This window comes from Strongylocentrotus purpuratus, unplaced genomic scaffold, assembly GCF_000002235.5.
Source record: "Strongylocentrotus purpuratus isolate Spur 01 unplaced genomic scaffold, Spur_5.0 spur5_scaffold_9, whole genome shotgun sequence".
In the NCBI taxonomy this organism is placed as follows: domain Eukaryota; kingdom Metazoa; phylum Echinodermata; class Echinoidea; order Camarodonta; family Strongylocentrotidae; genus Strongylocentrotus; species Strongylocentrotus purpuratus.
Window position 1 is genome coordinate 13,244,692 of NW_022145615.1, and position 27,753 is coordinate 13,272,444.

At 37.7% G+C, this 27,753-nt stretch overlaps 1 protein-coding gene across 1 annotated transcript; it reads left to right on the forward strand.

Annotated features, from left to right (window-relative positions):
- Positions 1-27,751, forward strand: LOC592801 (translation elongation factor 2). The gene is made up of 15 exons (XM_030977275.1): positions 1-114; positions 4,500-4,714; positions 5,152-5,339; positions 6,337-6,545; positions 7,807-8,040; positions 9,006-9,119; positions 13,605-13,743; positions 13,956-14,151; positions 17,853-17,991; positions 18,555-18,782; positions 19,998-20,141; positions 22,080-22,289; positions 24,053-24,235; positions 25,334-25,466; positions 26,486-27,751. Exons 1-15 carry the CDS (start codon positions 112-114, stop codon positions 26,677-26,679), a joined length of 2,529 nt encoding a protein of 842 aa, XP_030833135.1. The 5' UTR covers positions 1-111; the 3' UTR covers positions 26,680-27,751.
- The last annotated feature ends 2 nt before the right edge of the window (positions 27,752-27,753 follow it).

The window sequence follows — 27,753 nt, forward strand, 5'->3', positions numbered from 1 at the left end:
TTCGCGTATGAACAACGCACACTCGCTACGTTGCACCCTTTTCAGTTACCGGCGTAAACCGAGTAACATTTTTGTAGACATCTGGTGGGAGAAACAGAGCAAATATCCAAAATGGTAAGTTCCATCGATACAAAATCTTTAAAAATCTATAGTATTTATATACCTAAGATGAGGACTAGACTGTAAATTCTTCGTTTGCGACAGAAGAAATGATGAAATATTCGTTTTTAATTTACTACGTCGACTCTGAATTGTGAAGTGAATGATTGAATGAATGAACGTGTACAGTATAGTATGTGGGATAATGTCGTCGACATGTATGCAGCTGGTAATATGTACAATGACATGTAGATCTATGATGTAATGCCAGTGTCCATTTTGATGACAAATCATTTTAGATTTGTTGTCTTTCTATGATCTTAACGTTGCTCTTTACATTTATGATGCCCCCAAAATGGGTTCTATTGAAATGGGGTGAAGAAGGATGTTTATTTTCTGAGATGATCTGCATAGAGTAAAGGAGGGGGTAATCAGGGCGCTAGTGTAGTTCCGTATCCATTTTTTTCAGCAGTTTAATATCCATTCGTAGCAAAGGAATTTTTAGCCCAATTTTTTACTAATTTTAATCATAATCATATAGAGTAAAGGAGCCCGTTTTCGGCCACTTAAGACAAAATCCTATTTTTAGGACTCTTTACTTCCTATTTATTATCATTTCTTGTTCAAATCTAGACCGAATTTTCCGTCTCTTTCGTTCGTTAGCCTCTTATTGGGGTAGGGTCGGCTCTCTCTTTAGAGACGGAAGCCGTTTATACACATGTCCTTGCTAACGCCACGGCCAGTTCTGGTCGTAGCGTTTTGCCCCCAAAATCCCCCAAAATGTCATTTTACCTCGAGCATGTTATATTGTAAATTAGGCCTAGGCTATAATAAATCAGTTCCACTTACCAACTTGACTAAAATAATCAGTTTGATAGTCCCTTTTTAGGAAATTATGGGTCAAAATCGAAATCCATTTTGAAAATCTTTTTCAACATGGATTCCGATTTTGACCCATAATTTCCTAAAAAGGGACTATTAAACTGATTATTTCAGTCAAGTTGGTAAGTGGAACTGATTTATTATAGCCTAGGCCTAATTTACAATATAACATGCTCGAGGTAAAATGACATTTTGGGGGATTTTGGGGGCAAAACGCTACGACCAGAACTGGCCGTGGCGTTAGCAAGGACATGTGTATAAACGGCTTCCGTCTCTAAAGAGAGAGCCGACCCTACCCCAATAAGAGGCTAACGAACGAAAGAGACGGAAAATTCGGTCTAGTTCAAATCATGAAGCAAATATTATTATTATTTAAACAAAAAAAAGAATCCCAGAAAAAAATCACGAATTGCCATGACAATATTCATTTCAATTTTCACTGTTTTGGAGCCAGTTATCGGCCGAGCGTTTCAGTTTACGGCCGCATGTACAAAGTCAATAGGAAGCGCTCGCGCGCGCCGTGCGTTTCCGCGCTGATGTACAGCACAAGTGGGCGGAGCAGGTATCCCACGCCCGAGCTCCCTGGTGCTCGCCTGGCCGAAGACAGGCACAGCGGTGATCGGAAGTTGGAATCTGAATTAGACAGAGATATCGTGTGTGCGTCGCGGTGTGCGGCTGCATTGATTTAATACATGCGATGAGATACTTTTGAGCTTGCGACTAGCACAAAATCGGGCTCTAAATCTGAAAAATACTTGAAATAAAGCTCATTTTATGGTACCTATATTTCTTACAGACACGCGTAAGATACTCGATTTTTCAGATTTGGGTAGCGGGACCGGCGATTACATCGCTAAAATATGATATTTTAGGATATATTTTCCATTGCAAATGTGGTTCTTCAGTGACACTGGCATGGTATGGTATGTGTGGGATATGTGTTATGCTATTATGCGATGTATTTTATAGTGATTTTACCTTGCATCCAACCAATCGGCCGAAAACTGGAATTGGCCGATTACCGGCTCCTTTACTCTATTGCATTTTCCACCTGAATTTGGATTACATCCGACATCGGGAAACCTTCGTTTAGGGCGTCGATGTAGACGTCGTCGCTCAGTACCGTCTCTACGCCTTAGTCCTGCACCTCACACTGAAGCTATCAGTCCAAAATTATGCAGACTTCTTGTATGCGCGATACCATAAACCATACAAGAAGTCTGACGGACACCGCAACGCACGCACGATATCTCTGTCTAATTCAGATTCCAATTTCCGATCAATGCAGAGCTAGTTTTCGACAGGGCGAACACCGGGGAGCTCCGGCGTGGGATACCTGCTCTGCCCGCTATAGATCGAATTTTCCGTCTCTTTCGTTCGTTAAGCCTCTTATTTGGGTAGGGTCGGCTCTCTCTTTAGAGACAGAAACGGACTATACCGGCAAATGTGTAGGTGAGGTGTGTAAATCAATACACCAAACTTGCAAAACTTATCCCCAAATTACTCCTTTCACAGCATGCATATCCGCTGCTTTTTATGCCTCCGCCACCGAAGGTGGTGCCGGAGGCATCATGTTTTCGGGTTGTCCGTCCGTACGTCCGTACGTCCGTCCGTACGTCCGTACGTCCGTCCCGTTTGACCGTTATCACAATATCTTAAGAACCATTTAAGATTTAAACTTAAGACTCGGGAATAGTATTTATCACCATAGGAAGACGATCTGATTAGATTTTGGAGTACGTAGGTCAAAGGTCACAGGTCACAGAGGTCAACTTATGAAATTCCTTGTATTGAGTTTGTTAGCGCGATATCTCAAGAACCATTTGAGATTTAAACTTCAAACTTAAGGATAGTATGTATCACCATAGGAAGACGATCTGATTAGATTTTGGAGCACGTATGTCAAAGGTCAAGGGTCACAGAGGTCAACTTATGAAATTCCATACATTGAGATTGTTATCATGATATCTCAAGAACCACTGGAGATTTAAACTTCAAACTTAGTGATAGTGTGTATCACTATAGGAAAACAATCTGATTACATTTTGGAGCACGTAGGTTAAAGGTCAAGGGTCATAGAGGTCAACTTATGAAATTCCATACATTGAGATTGTTATCATGATATCTCAAGAACCACTGGAGATGTAAAAACTTCAAACTTAAGGATAGTATGTATCACCATAGGAAGACGATCTGATTAGATTTTGGAGCACGTAGGTCAAAGGTCAAGGGTCACAGAGGTCAACTTATGAAATTCCATACATTGAGATTGTTATCATAATATCTCAAGAACCACTGGAGATTTAAACTTCAAACTTAATGATAGTGTGTATCACCATAGGAAGACAATCTGATTAGATTTTGGAGCACGTAGGTCAAAGGTCAAGGGTCACAGAGGTCAACTTATGAAATTCCATACATTGAGATCGTTATCGCGATATCTCAAGAACCACTGGAGAATTTTCACTTCAAACTTAATGATAGTATGTATCACCATATCATAATATCTCAAGAACCACTGGAGATTTAAACTTCAAACTTAATGATAGTGTGTATCACCATAGGAAGACAATCTGATTAGATTTTGGAGCACGTAGGTCAAAGGTCAAGGGTCACAGAGGTCAACTTATGAAATTCCATACATTGAGATAGTTATCATGATATCTCAAGAACCACTGGAGATTTAAACTCCAAACTTGTTTAAATAGCTCTATGGCGGAGGCATCATTTTCGACTGCGCGCAGTCAAAATTCCATCTAGTTATATTGTAAATTAGGTTTAGGTATCTCGGTTCCACTTACCAACTTGACTGAAATAATCCGTTTAATGGTCCATTTTTAGGAAATTAAGGGTCAAAGTCGACATCCATGATAAAACTCTTGCAGCGGTGGTGTAAACTCTCGCTGCGCATGACGTCATCTAAATCTCATCCCTTCTTGTCTACGCCAAAGGCAAAATGATTATAACTGAAAAACTGTGCACAAGCTATTTTATGTAATCATGATTAACCATGCCTGACCTAGCCAATTAGGGCTAGGTGATGATATTAAATATGATGTTGATGTCACCTAGTCTTAATTGGCACCCGCACCCCTGCGTAAAGAGGGATGTAAACAAATCTTTCACGTGTTCCTAACGATTGAACTAAAAATGTGATTAACATTCCAAAACTATGACCTCTGGCTGTCTTGAAGCCAAAGTGCACTGATATACATTTGTAGTTTGCGTCATTATTTATTTCTGTTCCGAATTCAAAGTTACGTCATTTTGTTTTGTTTTTGCCAGTCCACCAGATATCTCTCTATGTTGTAAGGTCAGGGTGAAAGCACCATGGCCATGCTGAAACTGCCAAGACAATGGAAAGGAAAATTAAAATTGCCATGGTGACTCTTAATTTTCATGTAATATTTGTGTGAAAACCCCCTCCCTTACTCGAGACCAATATTCAGAGGTCAGTTGATTTGTGAACTTTCAACTGAACTTTTTCCCCCTATTTTATGACTGCCTTCTTTTATTAGGTGAACTTCACTACAGATCAGATCCGTGCGATCATGGACAAGAAGACGAACATCAGGAACATGTCTGTCATCGCTCATGTCGACCATGGCAAGTCTACCCTGACCGACTCCTTGGTGAGCAAGGCCGGTATCATTGCTCAATCCAAGGCAGGAGAGGCACGCTTCACCGACACCAGGAAAGATGAGCAGGAGCGCTGTATTACCATCAAGTCGACGTAAGTATCAACATGTAGCTGTAGCAGGGATTCTCTTTTTGTGTCCTGAGACTCCTGACCCTATTCAACATTTTTGGCCAATACTGCAAACAAAAAGGTTCTTTACCCTCACCTTATATTTAAGAATCGAATCGAGGGCCTATCCCTGCATTTTTTTCTAAAATTGAGCGATAGATTTTGATCGCTGATCAATGAAATAATGATGAGGAGATTGAATGACAATGAGAAAAAAAATGTGTGCCCACAAACTTGGGAGCAACACCCCTAAAACGCCCTACTGTTCCTGGTCTGAAGGAGATGGGAGCTAGGTACCTTAATGTGAGGCCATTACTTTCATCGGCTCATGTGAGTGTAAGCTCCGCGGACCTCTTGTTGATATTGCTGGCCATCAATTATCAAATGCTGAAAATGTCTCCTTTTTTTGTCTTTTTCTTCAGAGCCATCTCCATGTACTACGAGCTGAGTGACAAGGACATGACATTCATCGAACAGGAAAAGGACGTGAACGAGCGTGGTTTCTTGATCAACCTCATCGATTCCCCAGGCCATGTTGACTTTTCGTCTGAGGTGACAGCTGCTCTGCGTGTAACTGATGGAGCTTTGGTTGTTGTGGATTGTGTCAGTGGTAAGGAATTTGGGAAACTTGTCAGTTTTGTAGATTAGGTTTAGTATTTATTTTTATGCCTCTGCTACAAAGTAGCCGGAGGCATTATGTTTTCGGGCTGTCCGTCCGTCCGTACGTACGTCTGTATGTCCGTACGTCTGTATTTCCGTACTTCCCGTTCTCGTGATCGCGTATCTCAAGAACAAATTGATGGATTCCCGCCAAATTTGGGTCATGTATGTATCTTGCAGAGCCAATGAACTGATTAGATTTTGGGGTCGCAAGATCCAAGGTCAAAGGTCACAGGACTCATTATGTGTGTAAAAATAGCTTGTGATCGTGTTATCTCAAGAACAAATTGATGGATTCCCGCCAAATTTGGGTCATGTATGTATCTTGCAGAGCCAATGAACTGATTAGATTTTGGGGTCGCAAGATCCAAGGTCAAAGGTCACAGGACTCATTATGTGTGTAAAAATAGCTTGTGATCGTGTTATCTCAAGAACCCATTGATGGATTCCAGCCAAACTTGGATCATGTATGTACCTTGCAGAGCCAATGAACTGATTAGATTTTGGGGTAACAACGTCAAATATCAAGGTCACAGGGCTCATTAAGTATGCAAAAATAGCTCGCTATTGTTTTCGCTTGTAAAATTGCTCCATGGCGGAGGCATCATTTTCGACTGCGCGCGGTTGAAGGTCCATCTAGTTTTAAATTTATTTTATTTCTGATATTTACAGAGGGTAGCACATATCACCAAAAATTCCATAAGGCCCTTTTTGGTAAGAATAAAACAAATACCAGCAGCAAAAAGAAATATGTAAATGAAATTTTCAATTTAAATAGAAAATACATTAAAAAAAAAATCACTAGTAGAAATCTTGAATTTTTTTCAAATAAGAAATGTTCCAAATTTAGCAGTTCTATTAAATACGGACAAGTCATTATGGTTTCCAGTTTTGCTCAAGTAGTGCCAGTGCATTCCACAAGAGTTTTGTCTGTTTTCCACATGTAGGTGTCTGTGTGCAGACAGAGACTGTCCTCCGACAAGCCATTGCTGAGCGCATCAAGCCAGTTGTGTTCATGAACAAGATGGACCGTGCTCTTCTGGAGCTTCAGCTGGAGATGGAAGATCTCTACCAAACCTTCCAGAGGATCGTTGAGAGTATCAATGTGATTGTTGCCACCTATGCTGACGAGGATGGACCTATGGGTAACATCCAGGTTGGTATAAGTTGATCTAAGCAATGCATCATGAAAAAAGAATGAAAAGAAGAGTAGAAAACAACAACTAAAGGACTGGAAATTTTAGCTTTAACCCTATGTTAACTTGGGGGGGGGGGGGGGTCAACTTGACCCCCTCCCCTGTAGAAATTTTGCGACTACTACGAAACCGCGGCAGATATAAAAAAAAATCCTTTCATGACTTTTTGCTTTCAAGTCTTACGCATCTTTTAAAACAATTTTTTCGAAAATCGGACATATAGTTACAAAGTCGCATGAACTTTTTTCTTTGCATGTCAGCCCGAAAATCGCTCATTTTTGTGATTTGTGTACAAAACATATGGAAATGTCATTTTTCCTAAAAAGAGATAAAACATTGGTTATTTAGTCTTGTTTGAAGTTTAGGTGTTTGTTTTGGGGTCAAAATAGTTGAATTGTAGTTATTAATGAAATAAAACAACAAAAACAATAAAATACATAAGTTTAAAAAACAGTGAAATACATAAGAAATTATCAAAACAAGAGATAACATAAGGAATAACCTGGCTCTTTCAATTTTTGTGTTTTATTATTATTCCAAATGGTCTAACAAATATATGTAGTGAAAAAGAATGCTTAAATATGAATAATCTATGATTTATGGGCAAAAATGTAAATTTTATGACCTTATTTGCATAAATTACCAGAAATATGCAAATGAGTGAATTTTTCAAAAAATGAAATTACCATAGTATTCAATACACTTCACTTGACATGTATGCAAATCGACCCCCCCCCCCCCCCCATTAAAAACCTGGTCTGAAATAGCCCAGTTAAAAGAGGGTTAAAGACCATCTGCTTTGTTCCGCAACGATATTGCAGGTTGCCATATGTTTGTACTGGGTTGGTACGTGACTAGAAAATGCTGAATGTGTTTCTGTAACTTAATCGTTTAACACATTACATGTACCCATTTTCTTCAATTGGGCATAAAATGAAAGCTTATAAAGAGGTCACACCATCAAACCCTTGCACATTTTTTTGCATTGTATTAATTAACCTTTGATTAATTATGTTAGGATAAGGATGATCAGAGGAGAAGCAAATTCTTTTCTGCTACATTCTGTGTAGAAGTACTATACAAAATATCCGGATCCTTATGCATACCTTCAGAAACTTTCTATTTTTTTCTTGTGAAGGTTGACACTTTGATGTTGCCTGCCCTTAACAAAATATACTATGGTTTATTCAATTTTCAATGGCTTGTTTGCTTATGTAACAGGTTGCACCATCAAGGGGAACCGTTGGATTTGGATCTGGGCTCCATGGCTGGGCCTTCACACTGAAGCAGTTTGCTGAGATCTACGCTTCCAAGTTTAAGATCGAGCCAGCCAAGCTCATGAAGAGACTCTGGGGTGACCAATTCTTCAACCCCAAAGAGAAGAAATGGAACAAGGTTGGAGGTGAAGGCTATGTTCGTGGTTTCAACCAGTTTGTCTTGGACCCTATCTACAAGGTACGGTTGAGGGCTTAAAAAATGATATATTCCTTTCAAAAACATGAGACTTCTTAGCTGGATGAATTTCATCAGTGTAATTTGGAGACATAAATCCAAACCCAATCCATTTTTCAATTTTAGATACTGAAGAGTTCTAGATTCAAGATTTGTCTTATGAGAATAAACACGAAACAAGAGAGGGAAAAAAACCCTGGAAGGGAGATAATGTAGTAATAATGAAGTATGTTGCCAAATTTAGATTTCTTTGTTCACAACAGTCTTGTCATTGGCAGCACCAGTACGCATGCGTGTACACAGAGCTGCCAACCATTCCGTTTTTACCAGAATTACTCTTGTTTGTTTTTGTTTTTTTTACGTAACGCACGTCCAACAACTGCCCTAAAATGGTGATTTGATCACAAATTCAACAGAAAACTAAATTTAAAACATACTTGAAAAGAAAAATATTCTCAAAAAGAATGAAATGCCAATAATACCAAAATAACCACCAAAAAAAATTCCTGCTTGTATGGAAAAAAACAGCACGATGAATGAACATTTCTGCATTAGAATTGTGTCGCGCGTGGTTGTAAGTTTCGATTTTATGAATTTATGAATTCCTTTTTTTGCTTGAAATTCTTTTTTTTTGCCATCATGATTCCTTTTTTTGGTCGCACAAGGTTGGCAGCTCTGTGTACATGAGTGCCTAATGGCAGATACAGATAAATGTAGAGACTGCGCACGGTATCCACTAATAGATGTAATAAGGTATTGCCAAATCCATTTTCCTTCAATGAGATGCCTAGATTCTGTATTCCTTGAATGCCAGTCTGTGAAGAAGTCAATGTTGAGCAGGATATTTTCACCAACTTTGTATTATAAGGATATTACAGGGGCAGATAAATAGAGGAGGTTGGGAGCTTTTTGCATGACCTCATTACGGTTGTTTCATACGTGAAATGTGTTTTGTTTTGTACATGTAGATGTTTGATGCAGTCATGAACTTCAAGAAGCCCGAGACTGAAAAACTGCTTGAGAAGCTGAAAGTGAATCTCAAAAGTGAGGAAAAAGATCTCGAGGGCAAGCCTCTTATCAAGGTCAGTTGTAGCCATTTCTTCCTCATGTTACAGGCCTGATAAAAACCAGATTTAAATCGGTTTTTCTCTTCTTTTTTCTTCCAATTTTTTTTTTTTCCTTTCTTCCTGATTTTATCCTGGTTTTCCCAATTTTTAACCTTATTTTCTCTATTTTTCCCCTATTTTTCCCCAATTTTCTTACTCAAAAGGGGGGGGGGGGGGGAGATGTGGTTGAGGGGGGAAAAAACTGACCTATATTTTTTTTTAGTGCTCACTATCACCCCTGATGTTAATAATAGTGAAGCAACATAGGTGCAAGATAGGTAACATAGGGACCTCCATGTTTTTTGATGCTGTCAAGGTTCACAATCTAAGGTCTAGGGCTGTGTTTTAAAAGTGTTTTCCGAGTATGTAGGTCAAAGCTCATTAAATATGCGAATCTGGTTTCCGATCCATAACTTTAGTATTATTTTTACATATTTGAGGCTTACACCCAGTAAATAAGATTGATTGATCGATCTGTATTGAAAAACAAGTCAGAAAAAATCTTGGAACCGGCGCACAGTGGGCCAGGGAGGAACCAAAGTGCGCCAAAACTCATTTTTGGTGATTTTTTTTTTTCCAAATTTGTTCTTGCCCAGTTGAAAGGTAATACTTTGAGGAATACCTCAGTAAAATATTTTCAATCCGATATGCACAATAAGCAGAGCTGCCAACTAGTACGGATTTCCCGTAATTGGTACGGAAATTAACGACCATTACGGAATGTTGTCTCAAATTACGGATTTTTAAAAAAAATGTTTTTTTTTTTTTTTTTTTTTTTTTTTTTTTTTTTTTTTTTAAATAAATTAAATATGATTTATCGTAGCGAGTGCTGTGAATAGAAGCCATGTTTCATGATAAACTGTGTTGTGATGACCTGAAATTCAATATTTAACATCTTTGTGTGAGTAAAATCACCAAAAATTTCAGATAATCATGCGTCCGTGCAGTGTTGGCGTGCCGTTTTTTTAGATTCATAGCGCCGCATAAGAAATTACTGATTTATACCCCAAATTACTGATTTTGAGCCTTGTGATTACTGATTTTCTGTTCTGGAGGTTGGCAGCTCTGAATAAGGATATACATTTACTCTTTCAAACAGCAAAATCCTACAGTTTTAGTGCAAAAGTAACTTATTTTATAAATCTTTCAATATAACATGAAGTTCTTAAGTTATTGATATGATATAGGGAGTGTCGTGGTCGAGTGGTTTAAGGCGCTTGACTGTAGATACGAAGGTCGAGGGTTCGAATCCCGACACGGCACTAATATCCTTTGGCAAGATATTTACCTGCACTTGCTACTCTCCACCCAGGTGTTAAATGGGTACCCGGTAGGATGCGAACGTTCATGTGGTTGAACGAGCAAGTGTGCGCCTGTAAAATGGCGACTGGCTGGAATGCTCCCCAGGGAGTGGAAAATGTGCACACATTGTGTGCGGGTAAGCCTGAATCCGATGACCGGGGTAATAATATATCTGTAAAGCGCTTAGGCACATCGTTGGATCGGTGAATTGAGCGCTATATAAAAAACCGGATTATTATTAAATTGCTCTCACATATTTGTGATAGTTCATTTCGTTGCATGAGTGGGTTAAAATTAATATAAACACAATCTTCATGATATATTGTAAGGTAATTCACTGAAAAATGGACTTATTATCCATTTTTTTATAAATCCAGAGGAAATGTTTAGATTTCCGGGGAGTTCCGCTAAAATTTTAATACCACCATTTTGTCTGATGTCTAAGCTTTAATTTGCTACCAAATGTGGCTGCCCGATCTTGCCGGTTATGTTAGAGCCGATTTCCCTTGTCACATTGCCCTGAAAAATGTTTGTTTTTTGGGTCTTATGGGTCACTCATGGGCTCAGTGAGAGTGAATGGCAGTGGTATCCCTACGTAAATGCTATCCTGTCAGAGCTTAGATTTGTTGTTGTTAATTAGTATATTTGATGGATTTTCTGTTTTCATTTGAATGAAGAATAAGGAAGCAACATTTTCCAGTCGCTGATTTCTTTTTATATCCTCATATTCACCTATTTGGTAGAGATTTAAGACGAGTTTACTGCTTGGGAAACGAGGTTAAATCATGCACGTATGAATAGGCGGATACATTATCTTGTCATCAGATAAGGTACAGGAGCAGTTTTGTAAAACGAATAGGCCTAGAACTATGATAGTACTTATCATATATGTGTATGACTGCCTCAAAAAAGGATACGGTACCAGTTAAACATTTTATGTTGTAAAATATCAAACTTGAACAAGATCGTACAAGCGCGCTTCCTCTATAATATTTTGACAACGTCTAGTGATCGAACGAAATATTCATCCGCGAGTGATGCGGCTCTTGCACGAACGTTCGTGAAGCGAGCAGAATCGGGAGGTAAGACCAGGCCGCTGCTCTAGGCGTGGCTTGCTTGTGATGGAATGTATGTGCGCTAGTTATATGTTTATCGGCAATTGCGAGAGAATGAAAGTGATGTTACCAGCTAAGAAAAACAACTAACAAAGACTTACTCCTGACTACCGGTGTCAGAATTGGTAGATCGCACAATTAATGCACAGCATGAAAGAAGATAAAGGATCTTCAGGGCCAAGGAAGGCGAAAGACATGGGAAATAGGAAGAAGAAACCATCAGGAGATCGCTGTATGGTAATGAACTGTGCGTGGGTACGGTCCTTACCAGACAGCTACTGTACTCACTCCGAGCCTGGGCCGATTTCAACACCAAAACAAAAATTATATGATGAAAATATCAACTAATAGCACATCGTTGGCATGTATATGTCATAATTTTTAAAAGGGGAATTGATATTAATACTATGAAACATTAGGAGAAGGTAAAGAATTGCACAAAGAATTATGATTTATTAGACTTTTCAGCCTTTGAAACAAAAATAAGCAGAAAATCGTATCTCTCTGCACATGCCTTCAATGGAACATCCGGGTATGTGAATATACTCTGTCCCGGACGTGATGTCATATATAGTGGACCAGCGCCGTGAATGATTTTCTATGCAAAGAGAGGCAGATGTTTTCGACATTTCAATCAAGGATTTCGAGTAGCCAGTATTTTTTTGTGATATACTATGTAATTGAAAAACTTATAAATAACATAAATAACATATGCTTGCCGTAGGTACCAAATTAAGGGACATTTATTTGCTTAGAATATAAGCTTTAAAAATAGAATTCCTGTGTCCGAAACTAGACTTTTAGCTTTTATACCATTGGATTTTCGGATTTATAGTTAAACATGGATATTCTAAAAGTGGGATCACGTCATAGAATCAGTAAGTATGCAATAATTGATAAATTTGTAGCTAAAAAATTGCATGCTGCGTGTTTATGCTTAGTTGGGTCGTTTGTATTTTCAAACCAGAATGAGCAAAGCGGTATGGGGATATTTTATAAACAACTCATGTCCTATGTAATTATCAAACTTGCGTGCCTTGCGAGGCCCTCGCGTATCGATGAATGAACTGACCTACATTCATTCGTTTGTTTCTTGACGTTGGTTACTAGGCAACACGCTGTGGTAGTTAACGTTTATTAGACCATTATAATGTTCAGTGTATTTGTGGCTGCTTTTAACTCTTGAAATAAAGGCTCTTCGTGATTCAAATATTCAACAATTATTCTGAAATAATAATGGTATTGTGAAATCCTACCAAAATTCGTTATTTCTCATGATCCAAGAACATTTTTTCAGCAAACAATGCCTGGTTGGCTAAGCCTACCAAGCCCTCGCTTTCTAGTCTGGTGAACAACCATCATGTGCAGTACGTGCGAACTTGTGGAATCAAGTCAGTCAATCAGCAATTTCCATTTATTACAAATAAAAAATAAAAAAAATCCTCGTACATCTCTCTCTCACATTAACACACATTTTTATTTATGTGTTAAGGATAGACTATACATACAAGAATCTTGTGTTTTATGAGACTACGGACTCCCGACTGCGGTACATTACCGCGTGACATTACCGTGTGACATTACCGTGAGAGTACCGCGTGAACCATTTGAGTGGCGGTACTCAATAAGTTCCCGCGGTAATTTGATCACGCGCGTTACATGGCGGTAGGCTGTCAACTTTATTCCAAGCAATACTGTAAGTTCGATTTCCGAGTATGTAGGTCAAAGGTGAAAGGTCGTAGCTCATTAAATATGCAAAAACACCTAATTATGTATGTGAAAATGTGGTTAAGTTCCTTGCCTAGTAATATAATAGTATAGTCCAATGGAGGTAACTTGTTCTGACGTATATAGGCCATTTATACCCATCGAGGGGATGCTACGCTTTGCGTTAACTTGTTGTGATTTTATGCTTGGATATATTATTTGCTACCAGATCGAAACATCTTGGAATTTCCAGATAATTATCATTACCAATAATGATTATTACTAAACATGTTTTTTCAAGCCCCCTAAATCAATACCTGAATTTGTTTTGATATAGGTCATCATGCGCAACTGGCTGCCAGCTGGTGAAACTATGCTCCAGATGATCACTATCCATCTGCCGTCACCCGCCACTGCCCAGAAGTACCGTATGGAGATGCTCTACGAAGGACCTCTTGATGATCCTGTAGCTATGGGTACATTTTCTCTTCTAACTTTTTCAAATGAAATGTCTGGGATGTTTATCCAAGGACTTGAATAGTGTATTTGCTTAGCAAACATGTTCATGTTCATTTCCAAAGCCAGAATTGAAGTAAGTGCAAAAAAATTGTTGTCATTAGGTTTCATACTTTTGTTAAATTTTGAAGGAGCAATGGGATCAACTATTTCAGTGATTATTTTCTTACAGGAATCAAGACCTGTGACCCCAAGGCTCCTCTCTGTATGTACGTCTCCAAGATGGTGCCGACCACAGACAAAGGTCGCTTCTTCGCTTTCGGTCGTGTCTTTTCTGGCACCATCGGCACTGGCCAGAAATGTCGCATCATGGGACCCAACTTCATACCAGGCAAGAAGGAGGACTTGTACCTAAAGAACATCCAGCGGTAGGTCAAAAATCTCCCTCTGCCAATTTGAAAGGCTAGAATTAAAATTCCATCTTCTTGGAAACCCCCCCAAATTTTTTTGTTGCGTGTAAACTGGAAGAAAATGTGCTGAAATCTTACATTTTGCATTGATGGTATGTTTTGTCATTAACCTGGCAACAAATTTTAGAACCAGATAAGATTAAATCATGTAAAAAGGGATTAAAACATCTTTTCTTACATTTAAAGGTACTGTCCCATTTGCAGGCCAAAAAAATGAAAAAGTTAAATTCCAACTGCATGTGAAAGATAATACTAATTTAAAACTTCCCTAAAAAAGGTGGGGCTTGAAAATGTCTTCAAGTGGGAAAATAACGACTATTAGTTGTCAAATCGACTTTAGGGCTATAGAGCCCAAAAGTAATAGTCTTGATTTTCAGACAATTGTACCGAATGGTCATACGTTTTATGCTGCGCAAAGATTCAATCAGTTTAATCTTGGCCATCACAAGAAGTGGATTATGGATGTAGGCAAATCCTTTACAGCTCATTAGGTGGTCTGTCGATGACAGATCACCTATTGTTTTCGTCAGAATTTTCTTTCTTTATTATTACTATTATTATTATTATTATTTATTTTTTATTTCTCCCCGTTTTTTGTTCATCGGTTAACTCAAGATCGGTTGTGTTAATTTCTTTCAATTTTGACACAGTCATTGGTCATTGTCATGAGACGTGACAGTAACCTTTTCAAGGTCATCAGGTCATCGTGACGTCATCCAGGCGCCATTTTGTGAAATGCTCAAAATACACGGGGGCGGTGGGCGATTCGCCCCCGTGAGCTACATAATCGCCCCCGTCAGGTTGCTCACGGGGGCGATTGCAAAATTAAAAATCGCCCCCGTGGAATTATAGAACAAAGATTATCTTTTCTGTTATAACTTTAACACAATATTGAGTTTCAATTTTTAAACCTTAAACCAATGAAATGGAACTTAGATTAGCGTGCAAGATTTCTCGTTTTATGAGTAGGCCTAGTTATTACCGATTCAGCTCGCAGTGCAAACACTGCAAACAAAAAAAGAAAACAAGGTTATTTAATAAAAGGATCATGTGACAAATAATCATTGTGATTCAAATTGATGCAAGGATTTTTTTTGTCGAATAAGCAATGTTTTCACCAGAATATTCTTTGTAAAAACGACTTTTACAAATCTCAGCCCTGCAAATCTGCCACTGTGTTGTAAGATCACTTTCAGATTAGGAGAAGTGTATTGAATGGAACGTCTCAACTCAGTAAGCATGGCTGAGATTTGTAAAAGTTGTTTTTACAAAGAAGATTCGGGTGAATAGCAGTGCTTATTCAAACAAATATTCGTATCAATTTGAATCACAATCATTATTTGTCGCTTAATCCCTTTTAATGACCTTGTTTTCTTTCTCGTTTGCAAGGGGAGAAGAAGATATGTCACGTTAAAGACATCATAAAGATCAGTGTTGTATGCGTATATATTATATACACAGGCCAGTAACAGCTATGTAGCTTGTAAATTTGTAAGAGGGAAAATGCTGATTGAAATGATAATGATGAAATAGCAAATAATTGAGGAGTATCATAGGTACCAATTCAATGGACTTTTGTATACAAAAAGAGCCCCCGTCAGTACTAAAAGAGCCCCCGTGAGAAGGCTCACGGGGGCTCTTTTTTTTGGGGGGGGGGAAGAGCCCCCATGGACAAAAAATTAATTTGAGCCCTGATTATCCATCATATCTTCATGATGCATCAGCAAAGGTCATTCATATTCATATCACATATATTTCAGGTCAAGGGTCAACAGGTCATGTCATCAAAGGTCACATAGAGGTCACGACGCGCGCGTACGCGTGCGTCAAAATTTAAAAATGCTCAAAATCCTTAAACTATTAAAGGAGAGTACGAATCAGGTCATTTTAAGCATTTCAAAATTTTCCGTCCATACGTGTCCCCGCGCGCGTTGCGCGCGCTCACAACGCGCGGAAAAGGTCAAATTCAATTTTTTTACATGATTTAGATTCCTCTTACCGTAAATGACAATTTACATTAATTTCAGTAACCCTTGACCTTTCATAAGGCCATGAGCGCGCGTCAAAGTTCAAAATCTGCGCATGCTGCTATGGGCAATATAATGCAAATTAGATCAAAAACATCCCATTTTAAAAATCAAAATACCTCTTCAGAAAGTCAATTGACCCCAACTTTTATATCATGGTTCGAAAAAGCATGAGTTGGAGATATGATTTCATGTGTCATTTGACCCTCAATTAACTCATGACGTCATCATAATGGCCTCCAAACTCATAATTTTAATTTGCATATTATGACGTCAGCAGATTTTTGGAAAATTGATTGTATCTCTGTAAATATTGATCAATTTTCTTTCAAATTTTGATATGTTCTACCTGAGAATATTCTCTACAAATGCAGTTCCCACAAAATTTCATTTTGACAAAGGTATCATGGCGTTTTTTTGCGATTAAAGGAGGCATGTCAATTTTTCACATTTTGCGTGTATTCTCTATGGGACATGACTTTTTCTCAAAACTGGATTCTACATTCTCGTCTTTCGCAAGCAATATCTCCGTCGTTTTATCTTTGTTTACGCTGAGCTTTGAGTATGTTGTAGCTGAGAAAATAAGCTATCACAAATGTGTCCTTTATTTTTCGATCAGATGCCGGGATCATGCTCATATTTCACTTACAAAGTGGGATTTGATAATTCCATTTTCCGTTTACGTGTAATCTCTATGGGAAATGTTTTGGTATATTGGTAACGCACTTGACTTCCGACCTCGAGGTCCCTGGTTCGAGTCCGGGCGTCTCCAACAATTTTTTTTCTTCACTTTTTTTTCTTTTTGACCTTTCACTCTACCATCTCCTTTGAATATTAAAACACGTACAATCGCAAATAATGTAATAAAAAACCATATTTACTTTATTATTACCCTATTATCACTAGATCCATTACTTTTGGCGTGTAATCCTTATGGGAGATGACTTTTTCTCAAATCTGGATTCTACATTCTTGTCTTTTGCGAGCAATATCGCCGTTATTTCGACTTGGTTTTTGTTGATTTTTGAGTATGTTGTAGCTGAGACTATACGCTATCTAAATGTTCTCTAATTTTGTTCAGTCTGATGTCATCGTGGTCTGTTGATGATAATCATCAACATCATCATGATCATCATGATCATCATCATCGTCATTACCATTACTATCAAGATCATCATCATCATGATCATCATGATCATCATTGTTTACATGTCTATATAACTTCTCCCTTTCTCAATATAGTAAATATTATAATCTCTCATAAGACTTGAAGACAGACCACCTAATTCGTCCCCATGACGAATTAAATTTCTAGTATTATGTATGTTACTACCAAAGAAGAAAAAAGCCTGTCAGTCACTCAATAGTGTCTGACAGTGAAGTCTAGCAAGTAAACGGGTTTCCTTGCATAATTTAAATATTAGGACAGCACTAACATTTAAATTTCACAAATAGGACATGCATGACATATTCATAATTCCTGCAAAGTTCTACAGAATTTGAGGTTGTCTGCAAAAGGGACATAGTATCTTTAAAAAACGTGATATTTGTTCATATAGTAGTGGCAAGTGGCAACTATGGTTACTGTTATTTTTATATGAATTAAATCTCTTTGTTTCTATTGTGTAACAGGACTATTCTCATGATGGGTCGCTACCAAGAGGCTATTGAAGATGTACCATGCGGTAACATCTGTGGTCTGGTTGGCGTTGATCAGTTCTTAGTGAAGACCGGAACCATCACCACCTATGAATATGCCCACAACATCAAGGTATGACACGTTTTCTAGATCCTTGAAATTAGTGTCCCAACACTTAAAGAAAATCCTGTACATTCAACATCATAGTGCGCAAAAAAATTGATTAAAGCTGCTAAAGTTCCTTAATCAAAGTGTTGGTTAAAAGAGAGAGTAGAAAAAATGTGTTTGAAGACAAATATGGATTTTTTTTTTTTGTACGCAGAAAACCTAAATTTTGTATTCTTTCATCAATATTCGACTTCTAACACTTTTGTTTTGAAAATCCTTGCAGAAATGTGTCTTAAATGACATCCTCCTTCACCTTATGATAAATTTAAGCAAAATTTTGCCATCAAATTTTGGGGCTCACAACATTTTAGAGGGGCTTTAATGATCCCTCACCCGTCTGTAGGGATAAGCTTTCAATTAAAAAAGCCCAGTTTAGAATGGGGTTGAACTACATTTCATACAAGTAACAAGATACATGTGAAAATTCACATTCACTCTGGGGGAAATGGTCAGAGAATGCTAGAGAAAATGTCAGTTTTTAAAGATTTGATGTACTGATTGCATTTATCTTGTGCAATGTTTGACAGACCATGAAGTTCTCTGTGAGTCCTGTGGTACGTGTAGCTGTGGAGGCGAAGGATCCCTCTCAGTTGCCCAAGCTTGTCGAAGGACTGAAGCGTCTGGCCAAGTCTGACCCTATGGTACAGTGTACCATTGAAGAGTCTGGAGAGCACATCGTGGCTGGAGCTGGCGAGCTTCATCTTGAGATCTGCCTCAAGGATCTGGAGGAAGATCATGCTGGTATTCCTCTCAAGGTAACAACCACTCTGCTTTATTTCTTCTTTATTCCCTATATCTCCCATAGCACACCTTGTTTTGTGTTAGTCTAAAATACCTGTCTGCTTTATATCTCCTTCATTTACTACGTCTCCCATAGCTAAGTCTTTTTGTTGAAGGAGTCTGTAATTTAATTTCAGTTACAAATACAAGTTCTTTTTCCCGTTCACAACCCTGATAAGATGGCACGAGCGATAATTTTGGGATGCGATGACATTTTATCACATGGTTTCGAAAATTGTTGACATGAAATACGTAAGAATCATGCATACTGTTACAGAGTCACATTTCCTTGTGTGACCCCTTTGGCAGCCCCAAAATTTTAAATGTTTAGAGTACAACATGTGTAGAAAACTGTAATTTTCTTTTTCCTTTAGTGAATCATTATTTCTGAATGTAATTTGCATAAATTTTGATAAATAATGAAAATAAGTTACTGGTCAGGTCCATGCATAAGTTTGAAGCTTCATGCAAAATTTTGCTGCGATATATGTTATATGTTCCTTTGCCTTTGGGGATAGGCATGGCCGCCCCCCCCCCCCCCTCCATCCCCACCTCCTTCTGACGCTAAAACCTGTCCAATCCTTGTAGTGTTAGATACAACATTTTATAATTTTGATAATATATCTCTAAAGCACTTAGACACATCCTTGTATCGATTTTTTGAGCCCTACGTAATAGGGGAATATTTTTATTATCATTATACATTCCTATATACAAAATGAAAAGATTTTTTAAACATATGTGTTCAAGGTAAAGACCAGTTTTGAAAATGCCCCCCCCCCCCCTCTCAAAAAATGAAATGAAAGCTCTTGTTACCAATCATGTGAAAGAATGTTTTGACTAAAACGTGATCATACAAATTTTGCTGAGAAACCGCCTACTAATTGATATATTTGGTAAATTATTATATCTATTTGGACCTGATAGATATAACACATGTATTGCGCACGTGTGGGGGTAGTCCCATATACATCTTTCTGTGTACAGTGCTTGTAACTTTATCAAGACTGGGTCAAATTTCTTATCATTTTGACGATTCCAGAACCTTGCAGTACACACCAATACACACCAATACCAATACAATGCTAGATGATCAACCTTTTCTGATCGACTCCTCAACGTTTCTTTCACAATGCAATCGCATGACCATAACTGGTCTTTATCTTTAACCATCCTCCTTTCTTTGGCAGAAATCCGACCCAGTCGTGTCTTACCGTGAAGGTGTCACTGCGGAATCAGACCGAATGTGTCTATCCAAGTCACCCAACAAGCACAATCGTCTCTTCATGAGAGCAGCACCATTGCCAGACGGCCTGGCCGAAGATATTGACAATGTAAGTATTATACAATACCGCTGTTGTATATCATCCTGAATATTTTTTAGTCCAAGAGTGAACAATGGTTTTTATCTCGCCTGCGTAGTGAATATTTTAGGCAATAGTACCCTCTTTAAAAAAGTACTGTACCTATCCAGTTTTGCTGTTTCAGATTTTCAGTTCGAGAAGTTTTGAAAATGTGCCATATGTTGTCAAATTGTAAGGGGAAAATATATTTCAGTTCATTCTATAAAATATATTAGTTTATCTGTAGCTGGGATCCTGTAATAATAATAAAATAATAATAATACATTTATAGAGCGCAGAAACTACCCAACATTAAGTACATATCGTCCAGGGGTGACAAAACCTTGTATCTCAATTTTTTTAGATTTTGATTTTTTTGCATAATTTTGTACCTAATTTACCACCTGATAAATCCATGGAACGCCTCCTGTCTCGGTTTTTCACAAATTCCACACAAACACCCTTAAACTAAACCTCGTAACATAAGATACGTTATTCCTTCTTCTTGTAACTCACACACGGCCTAACAGTATCGAAGTTAGTGTATTCAAATCCTCGTAACTTATTCAACCAAATCCTCGTAACTCATTCAGAGTTGAAAGTAAGAACTTGTATCTCAATTTGAATAAAAACTAAAAACTCGTATCTCAATGTAGATAAAAGCAAAAACCTTGTAACTCACTTTCAAATATAAAAACAATTATTTTACTGTATTTCAACAATGACATTAAAAGTTGGATAAATATTCCAGTTTTAAAAAGAAAGGACGGTGTCACAGCACTAAATTTTTTGAGACAGGAATTTTTTTTGCTCTCCTGAAAATTCATGATTTTTGAGATACAAGGTTTTGTCACCCCACCGACGATATTCTACTGCGCTACAAGAGCTCCTGATATGCTTAGATTTTCAGTTAATTGAAATGATGTGCTTTCAGTATTTATTTAAAGATTTTCACAGATGGGGATTTCCTGAAGAGACCATTTGGCTTTAAAAAAAAGTGAATGTCCCGAGTGTTTTTTTGTGTGTGATTGCGATCATAAATTACCAATTGCAATTATGATTGTGAATGCACAAGTAACCTAAATGTTATAGAAGGAAACCACTCATATTAATTTATCAGTCATTAGGGGCCCCGGTTGAAAGGAAAACCATCTCGACTTTGGCCTAGTGCCCAGTGACTGTAATGTATAATGGTACAATGCATTAGAATTTGACGAGCATACTTTTTTAATTGTAAGTAGCGACTAGTCATATTTTTGGAAATGTGAATGAAGACTGAAATCTGTAATATGAAAGGGAAATCCAACCCAAATAGACAACTACTCTAAACAAAAGCAGAACAATTAGAGAAGCAAACTGATGAAAGTTTCAATTAAATCTGACTTAATATAAGAAAGTCATTATTTTTAAAAAGTTGTAATCACTATACGTATGGGCACTTCAAATTAGATTAAGCGGTAGTGTCTTTCCCATCTATTCCAATGTATCAAATGACTAAAATTAATATTTTTCCTAGATACAGGGCTCAGGAGGGTCTATTCTTATTAGAGGACCTATAGTAATGTAATCTACAATATATTTTAAGTAGTACACCAAGGGAGAAGGAACTAACAAAAAAACATAAATTGGTGATATTTTTGTAGACGGTAAATGGTAGAGTTACCCTCGTCCTACGTCACAATCCACTAACCAAACTACCAATTTGAGATTCGCATAGACTTTTAGTGATCTCATATTTCAAGCATTCATAATTCCTTACTATTGGTCTATTTGTTTCTGTTATTTTTCTGCTTTCATACAAATCATCATATTATGAGGGTAGGATTGCCCTTTAATGGTAGTTACAGTCAGAATGTAGTGGAACCAATCTCAAATAAAAAGTTCTTTTTGTATCACATGTTACCTTTTCCAATATTATTTGCTTTACAGGGAGAAGTCAGTTCCAAGCAAGATTTCAAACTCCGTAGCCGTTATTTGATTGACAAATATAACTTTGAGGCCCAAGAATCCCGTAAGATCTGGTGCTTTGGGCCAGAGGGAACCGGTCCCAACTTGTTGGTCGACTGTGCCAAGGGAGTGCAGTACCTGAACGAGATCAAAGACAGCGTCATTGCAGGATTCCAGTGGGCTTCGAAGGAGGTCAGTGAAAGCCATTTTATCTCTTGACCACATTTAATGTTCTATTCTTGGGAGAGCAGTGAGGGGAAGAATAGCGAGGGAAAGAGCAATGGAAGGATCATGAAGGAGGCAAGGGGGAGCCTGGGAGGAGGAGGAAGGATAAGGGACAGAGGGGGAAGGGTGAGGGATGAAGGTTATATAGAGTACCGAAGCTGTGACATCATAAAAATCTATTTTGGGAATTTCTTAATTTTTCTTTATTTTCCGAAAGAGCATAAAAAATAATGGCTTAAATTTTTCGCGATAATTTTTTAACGCAAGAAATTCTTGCACTGAAATTTGTTTTACTTTTTTCTTTAGAGTCTTGCGCATCTTTTGAAAGAAATTTTTTCGAAAATCGGACCTACCATTACAAAGTCACGTGTCGTTTTGTCTTTGCATGTCAGCCCGAAAATTGCTCATTTTTGTGATTTGTGTACAAAACATGGAAATCTCATTTTTCAAATAAAGAGATAAAACATTAGTTATTTGGTCTTGTTTATAGGTGTTTAGGTGTTTATTTTGGGGTCAAAATAGTTGAATTATAGTTGGAAATGAAATAAAACAACAAAAACAATATAATACGTAAGTTAAAAAAACAGAGAAATACATAAGAAATTATCAAAACAATAGATAACATAAGGAATAACCCTGGTTTTTAAATTTTGTGTGTTGTATTATTATTCCAAATGGTCTAACAAATATGTAGTGAGAAAGAATGCTTAAATATGAATGTCTGATTTATGGGCAAAAATGTGAATTTTATGACCTTATTTGCATAAATTACCATAAATATGCAAATGAGTGAATTTTTCAAAAAATTGAAATCACCATTGTATTCTATACACTTCTCTTGATATGTATGCAAATTTTCGTGACGATCAGGCGTTTCATGGCCTAGATCAAAGAGGGGGGGGGGGGGGGGGGGCCTAGCCCCCCCCCCCCCCCCCCCCCCCCCCCCCCCCCTATGCAGTTTCAAAATAGCCCGGGTTAAATAGGGTTAAGTATGGGCTGAGATATGACCATCTGAATAAAAAGATTTTCTGTAGGAACTCAGTGTTATATTGCTCTGGCTCGTAATGTTATGAACCAGAGCAATATAACACTGAGTTCCTTTAGGACATCTATTTATTCAGATGATCATATCTTAGCCCGTACTTACCATATTCAATTGGTTTTCAACATTTGGACATTATTTTTGATGCTCTTTCGTAAAATGAAGAAAAAATTGAGAAATTCCCAAAATAGATTTTTGATGACTTCACACTTCACCACTCTATTGGAAATGTATCTTCTCTCAATACATTTTGGAAAGCTTTGAAGACTTACCTCTCCATGCAGTAGTGTTATATTTTCTTCAATATGTATATTATGTTAACCACTTTGGTAATGCAAAACACTTACAGAAATAGATTAATATAATTATGCACTACACAAATTTAATGGTATGTTATTTCTTCATACTCGATAGAATGCAGTGTGAAATCTTGGGGTTGGTTTTATTCATACTAGCTGTATACAAATGACCTATCTTCTGCCATAGGTTTTCTTCAATTTATCGAGGGGTAATCTCTAAGTGTTGAAGGCTATAGAATCCACTTCGTATTAAATTTTTGTTAAAGGAAGAGTTCGTTTGACCTTCTGTGATCTTGTATCTGCTTCAAAATTTAAGATGTTTGCATGATGCGTCAAAGAAGTAATGTGGCTGTGAATTTTGTTTAATGTGTTGTATCCTTTTATTGCAGGGTGTGCTTTCTGAAGAGAACTTGCGTGGTGTAAGGTACAACATCTATGATGTGACCCTTCATACAGATGCCATACACCGTGGTGGTGGGCAGATCATCCCAACCACCCGTCGTTGCTTACTGGCATGTCAACTTACTGCCACGCCCAGGGTCATGGAGCCTGTCTATCTCGTGGAGATCCAGGTAAACTCAGACCTCTTGCCTTTCGGTCTCTCTACATGACAGACTGCCCTCACTGGGGGGCATTTCACAAAACTTGTCATTAATGACAATGACAGTTTTTGTTATAAGCTACTGAAATCCTTGCTTCTGATTGGTTGTCAGCAGATTTGTCACTTTGTTTGGTTTTTGTCATTTGTCATTGAAAAAAAGGCTGTGTAAAACGGGCCCCTGCTGGTCAATCTTGTGTTTTTCTTCCAAAAGTGGGTAGTCCCTGAAATCGATGTAAATCTGGTTTAAAATTAGGAGGGGGGGGGGGGGGGGGGGGGCGAGTTGCCATTTTTTCATGCCTTGCTTTAGATGAATAAGGATTCACCAGACATTTAATTTGCAGAGCCGGACATCTCGCAATTGGTAAGAAAATGAATGATGAATACAGGATTGTGGCATCCCCACTGAAAATTCTTGACTGAAATTGCCTGCATAACAATTTGTACCAGTCCAGCAAGTGCCACAGCTGTTTATCCCCACAACTCTTCCAGTGCTGAAATGGGCAATGGACTGTGTCGCAACTTTTTTTGCTGCGCCGTGCTCGCATGCAATACGTGCAGCACATACACTCGTCACTCTACATGTAGCTCTGCGATTTGATGCAAAACTGTAGGCATGCTGTACGGTACACCTTAATTGCATACCCACAGAGGTAGTTTGCCTGTTATCATGCCTCGAAGACAGAAGCGTTGTAATCTAGATCTTTTTTAGATAAACTTTTTACTTTCCATCTGTTCCCTCCCTCTCCCGAAGTTTGCTAATAGTCTTGTGTAAGGCCTTCTGCTTCCACAACTACCTCTAGACCCTCGAAACCGGCACACCCAGGGTTAATAGCTCCATAAAATTTGAACTGATTTTGACCAAACTGGGCTAGCGAACGGACATATAGGCAGAGGAATATAAGAGACAAAGTCACATTCATCTTCTTTTTTAATCTACAAAAATAATACTAAAAAACACCAATGACTACCAATGAGAGAGAATGGTTACAAGACAATAAACACATGGTCATGTGTGCGATGCTTACTTCACTTTTAAGGGAATGACTGTTCAATATTTGTTTGTCTTTAGTGTCCCGAGAGTGCAGTTGGTGGAATCTATGGAGTTCTGAATAGACGTCGTGGCCATGTCTTTGAAGAGAATCAAAAGATAGGAACTCCCATGTTCTTTGTCAAGGCCTATTTGCCAGTCAATGAGTCCTTTGGTAAGTATAAAATCCTCCATGATCATGTATCAGGCTGCGATTATGCCACTTTGAACGAAACATTCAAAAAAGCAAGATGGTGATTCAAAAGGAATTGATTCCATAATTAAATGAATTCATATCAATTTCAATGTTTGCGTTTATATAGGATGAAGGTAAAATCTTTTAAAAGGACAATGCTTATTTGGTATAATGAGACAATTCTGATACATATTACATAATTATTATTAGGGCTATATGAACTCTGGATGATGTCAAAATAAGAATGAATATGAGTTATGACATTACACGATGTATTGCGTTCACATAACATTAAAAAAACATCAACATATGTATGCTCAAAATACTGGAATGATCTACTACTTGGGGGGGGGGGGGGGGGCGGCTTAGAATCCCCCCTTGGGCTATGCAGTTTCAAAATAGCCCAGGTTAGAAAGGGTTAATTGTACTATGTCCCATTTGCAGCCAACTTTAAATTTTGTAGAACTTTGCAGGAATTATGACTATGTCATTTATGTCCTATCTGTGAAATTTAAAAGTTTGCAGTGTCCTATTATTCAAATTATGCAAGGAAACCTGTTTACTTTCTATACTTTTCTGTCATACACTATTCAGTGATTGACTGACCTTTTTTTCTTCTTTGGTAATAACATACATAAAATGGGCTGCAAAAGTACATGAGCATTTGTTTACATCAATAACCCACTTCTTGTAATGGCCATTATTGCAATCACTAAAGTCGATTTCACAACTAATGCTTGTTATTTTCCCACTAAAAGATATTTTCAAGCCCTTTTGTTTTGAGGGAAGTTCTAAATGAGTATTATCTTTGAAATGCTGTTGGAATTTAAACTTGTCATTTTGTTGGCCTTTAATTTAAGGGGTCAAGGATTCATCAATTGATTGAATGAAGGAGGGGGTTTATATGGGAATTGTAGTTGCATTCATCTAATTTAAATACACAACTAAGTATGCATGAATGATGATGGTGCATGTGTGATTGTGATTTGTTTTAATAGGGTTCACTGCTGATCTTCGCTCCAACACCGGTGGTCAAGCCTTCCCACAGTGCGTGTTTGACCATTGGCAAGTGATGGGCGATGATCCCATTGACCCCACTACCAAGTCCGGCATAATTGTGACTGGCATCAGGAAACGCAAGGCTCTCAGTGAAGAAGTTCCCCATCTCGAAAAGTACCTCGACAAGATGTAAAGGCAGCTGCAGGGCAACAATCTTTTATTTTCATGGCATTTCGAAGAGCAGATGTTATTCTCAGATTTTCCTTTACCCCCAGCTTAAACAACAATCCCTTGTTTTCAGTGCTATACCAACCCTCTTTAGCAGAAGCATTCGTTGACAATCAGGATTTATGGAATTTTATTAAGAATTACTCCGTTTTCAATTTCATGTAGAAAATAATGTATCAAAGGACATTTCAGACCAGAAGAATTGTAGTGATGCTGTAAGATCGTCAAATTGAAAATCACTTTCTGTGAATGAATAATCAAATCTATACTTCTAGTTTGTTTGATCTATTTGTTCTTTTTGTGATTAAACAAATAAATATGTGCCATGAGTCTAGGTATTTTCGTTGGATATATATATTAAGTATATTAAGAAATTACCAGATGTGATGCTATGTTTTTCCAAAGTGAAAATACACATGGTATAGTATATGAATCAGGGTTAAAATACAATTGATGTTTAACTTATTTAATAACTGCAATATTTGCTCTGGAAAGAAAAGCACAAATGCAGAAGAAAAAGGCATTTGCTACAAACTACCATTTTTTGAAAAGTATTTCTTTATGAAAATGATCAATATTTTAGATAACTTTTATCAGTTCATACATGTAAGCATGCATGATGCATGCCAATGGGCCAGTAAGCCTATTACACCATTGACCTAAAATCCTTAGGATAGTCAAGTCTTCTTGGGCAGAGTTCATGTATGCCGTGCATTTATATTAGATATGTAATGTGACTATTTAATGTATTCTGAATATTTACTGCAATCCCACAAAGGATTTGACTCATTTCATAGTTATCAATTTGCCATGTTTATTGAGTTGAAATCAAATCAGACATTGGTCTGTCTGTCTGTCTGCGACTCCAACCTAACATACCCTCCCCTTTTTGATTTGAGCCTCAGAGACGGTTTGGCTTCATTGTCAAGGTACGAAGTCGAATAAAGTTGAATGTTTCATTCCATGTCATGTCATCGTGGGAAAGAAGAAGAAGAATGCTACAGAAATAAACACCAGATATTTACCAACCTTAGAAATT

Excerpts from the sequence above, each read along its gene's own strand:
- LOC592801 (XM_030977275.1), top strand. Across the intron at positions 17,992-18,554 it reads AATATGCCCACAACATCAAG|ACCATGAAGTTCTCTGTGAG; the intron begins GTATGACACGTT and ends AATGTTTGACAG. Across the intron at positions 22,290-24,052 it reads TCCAGTGGGCTTCGAAGGAG|GGTGTGCTTTCTGAAGAGAA; the intron begins GTCAGTGAAAGC and ends CTTTTATTGCAG.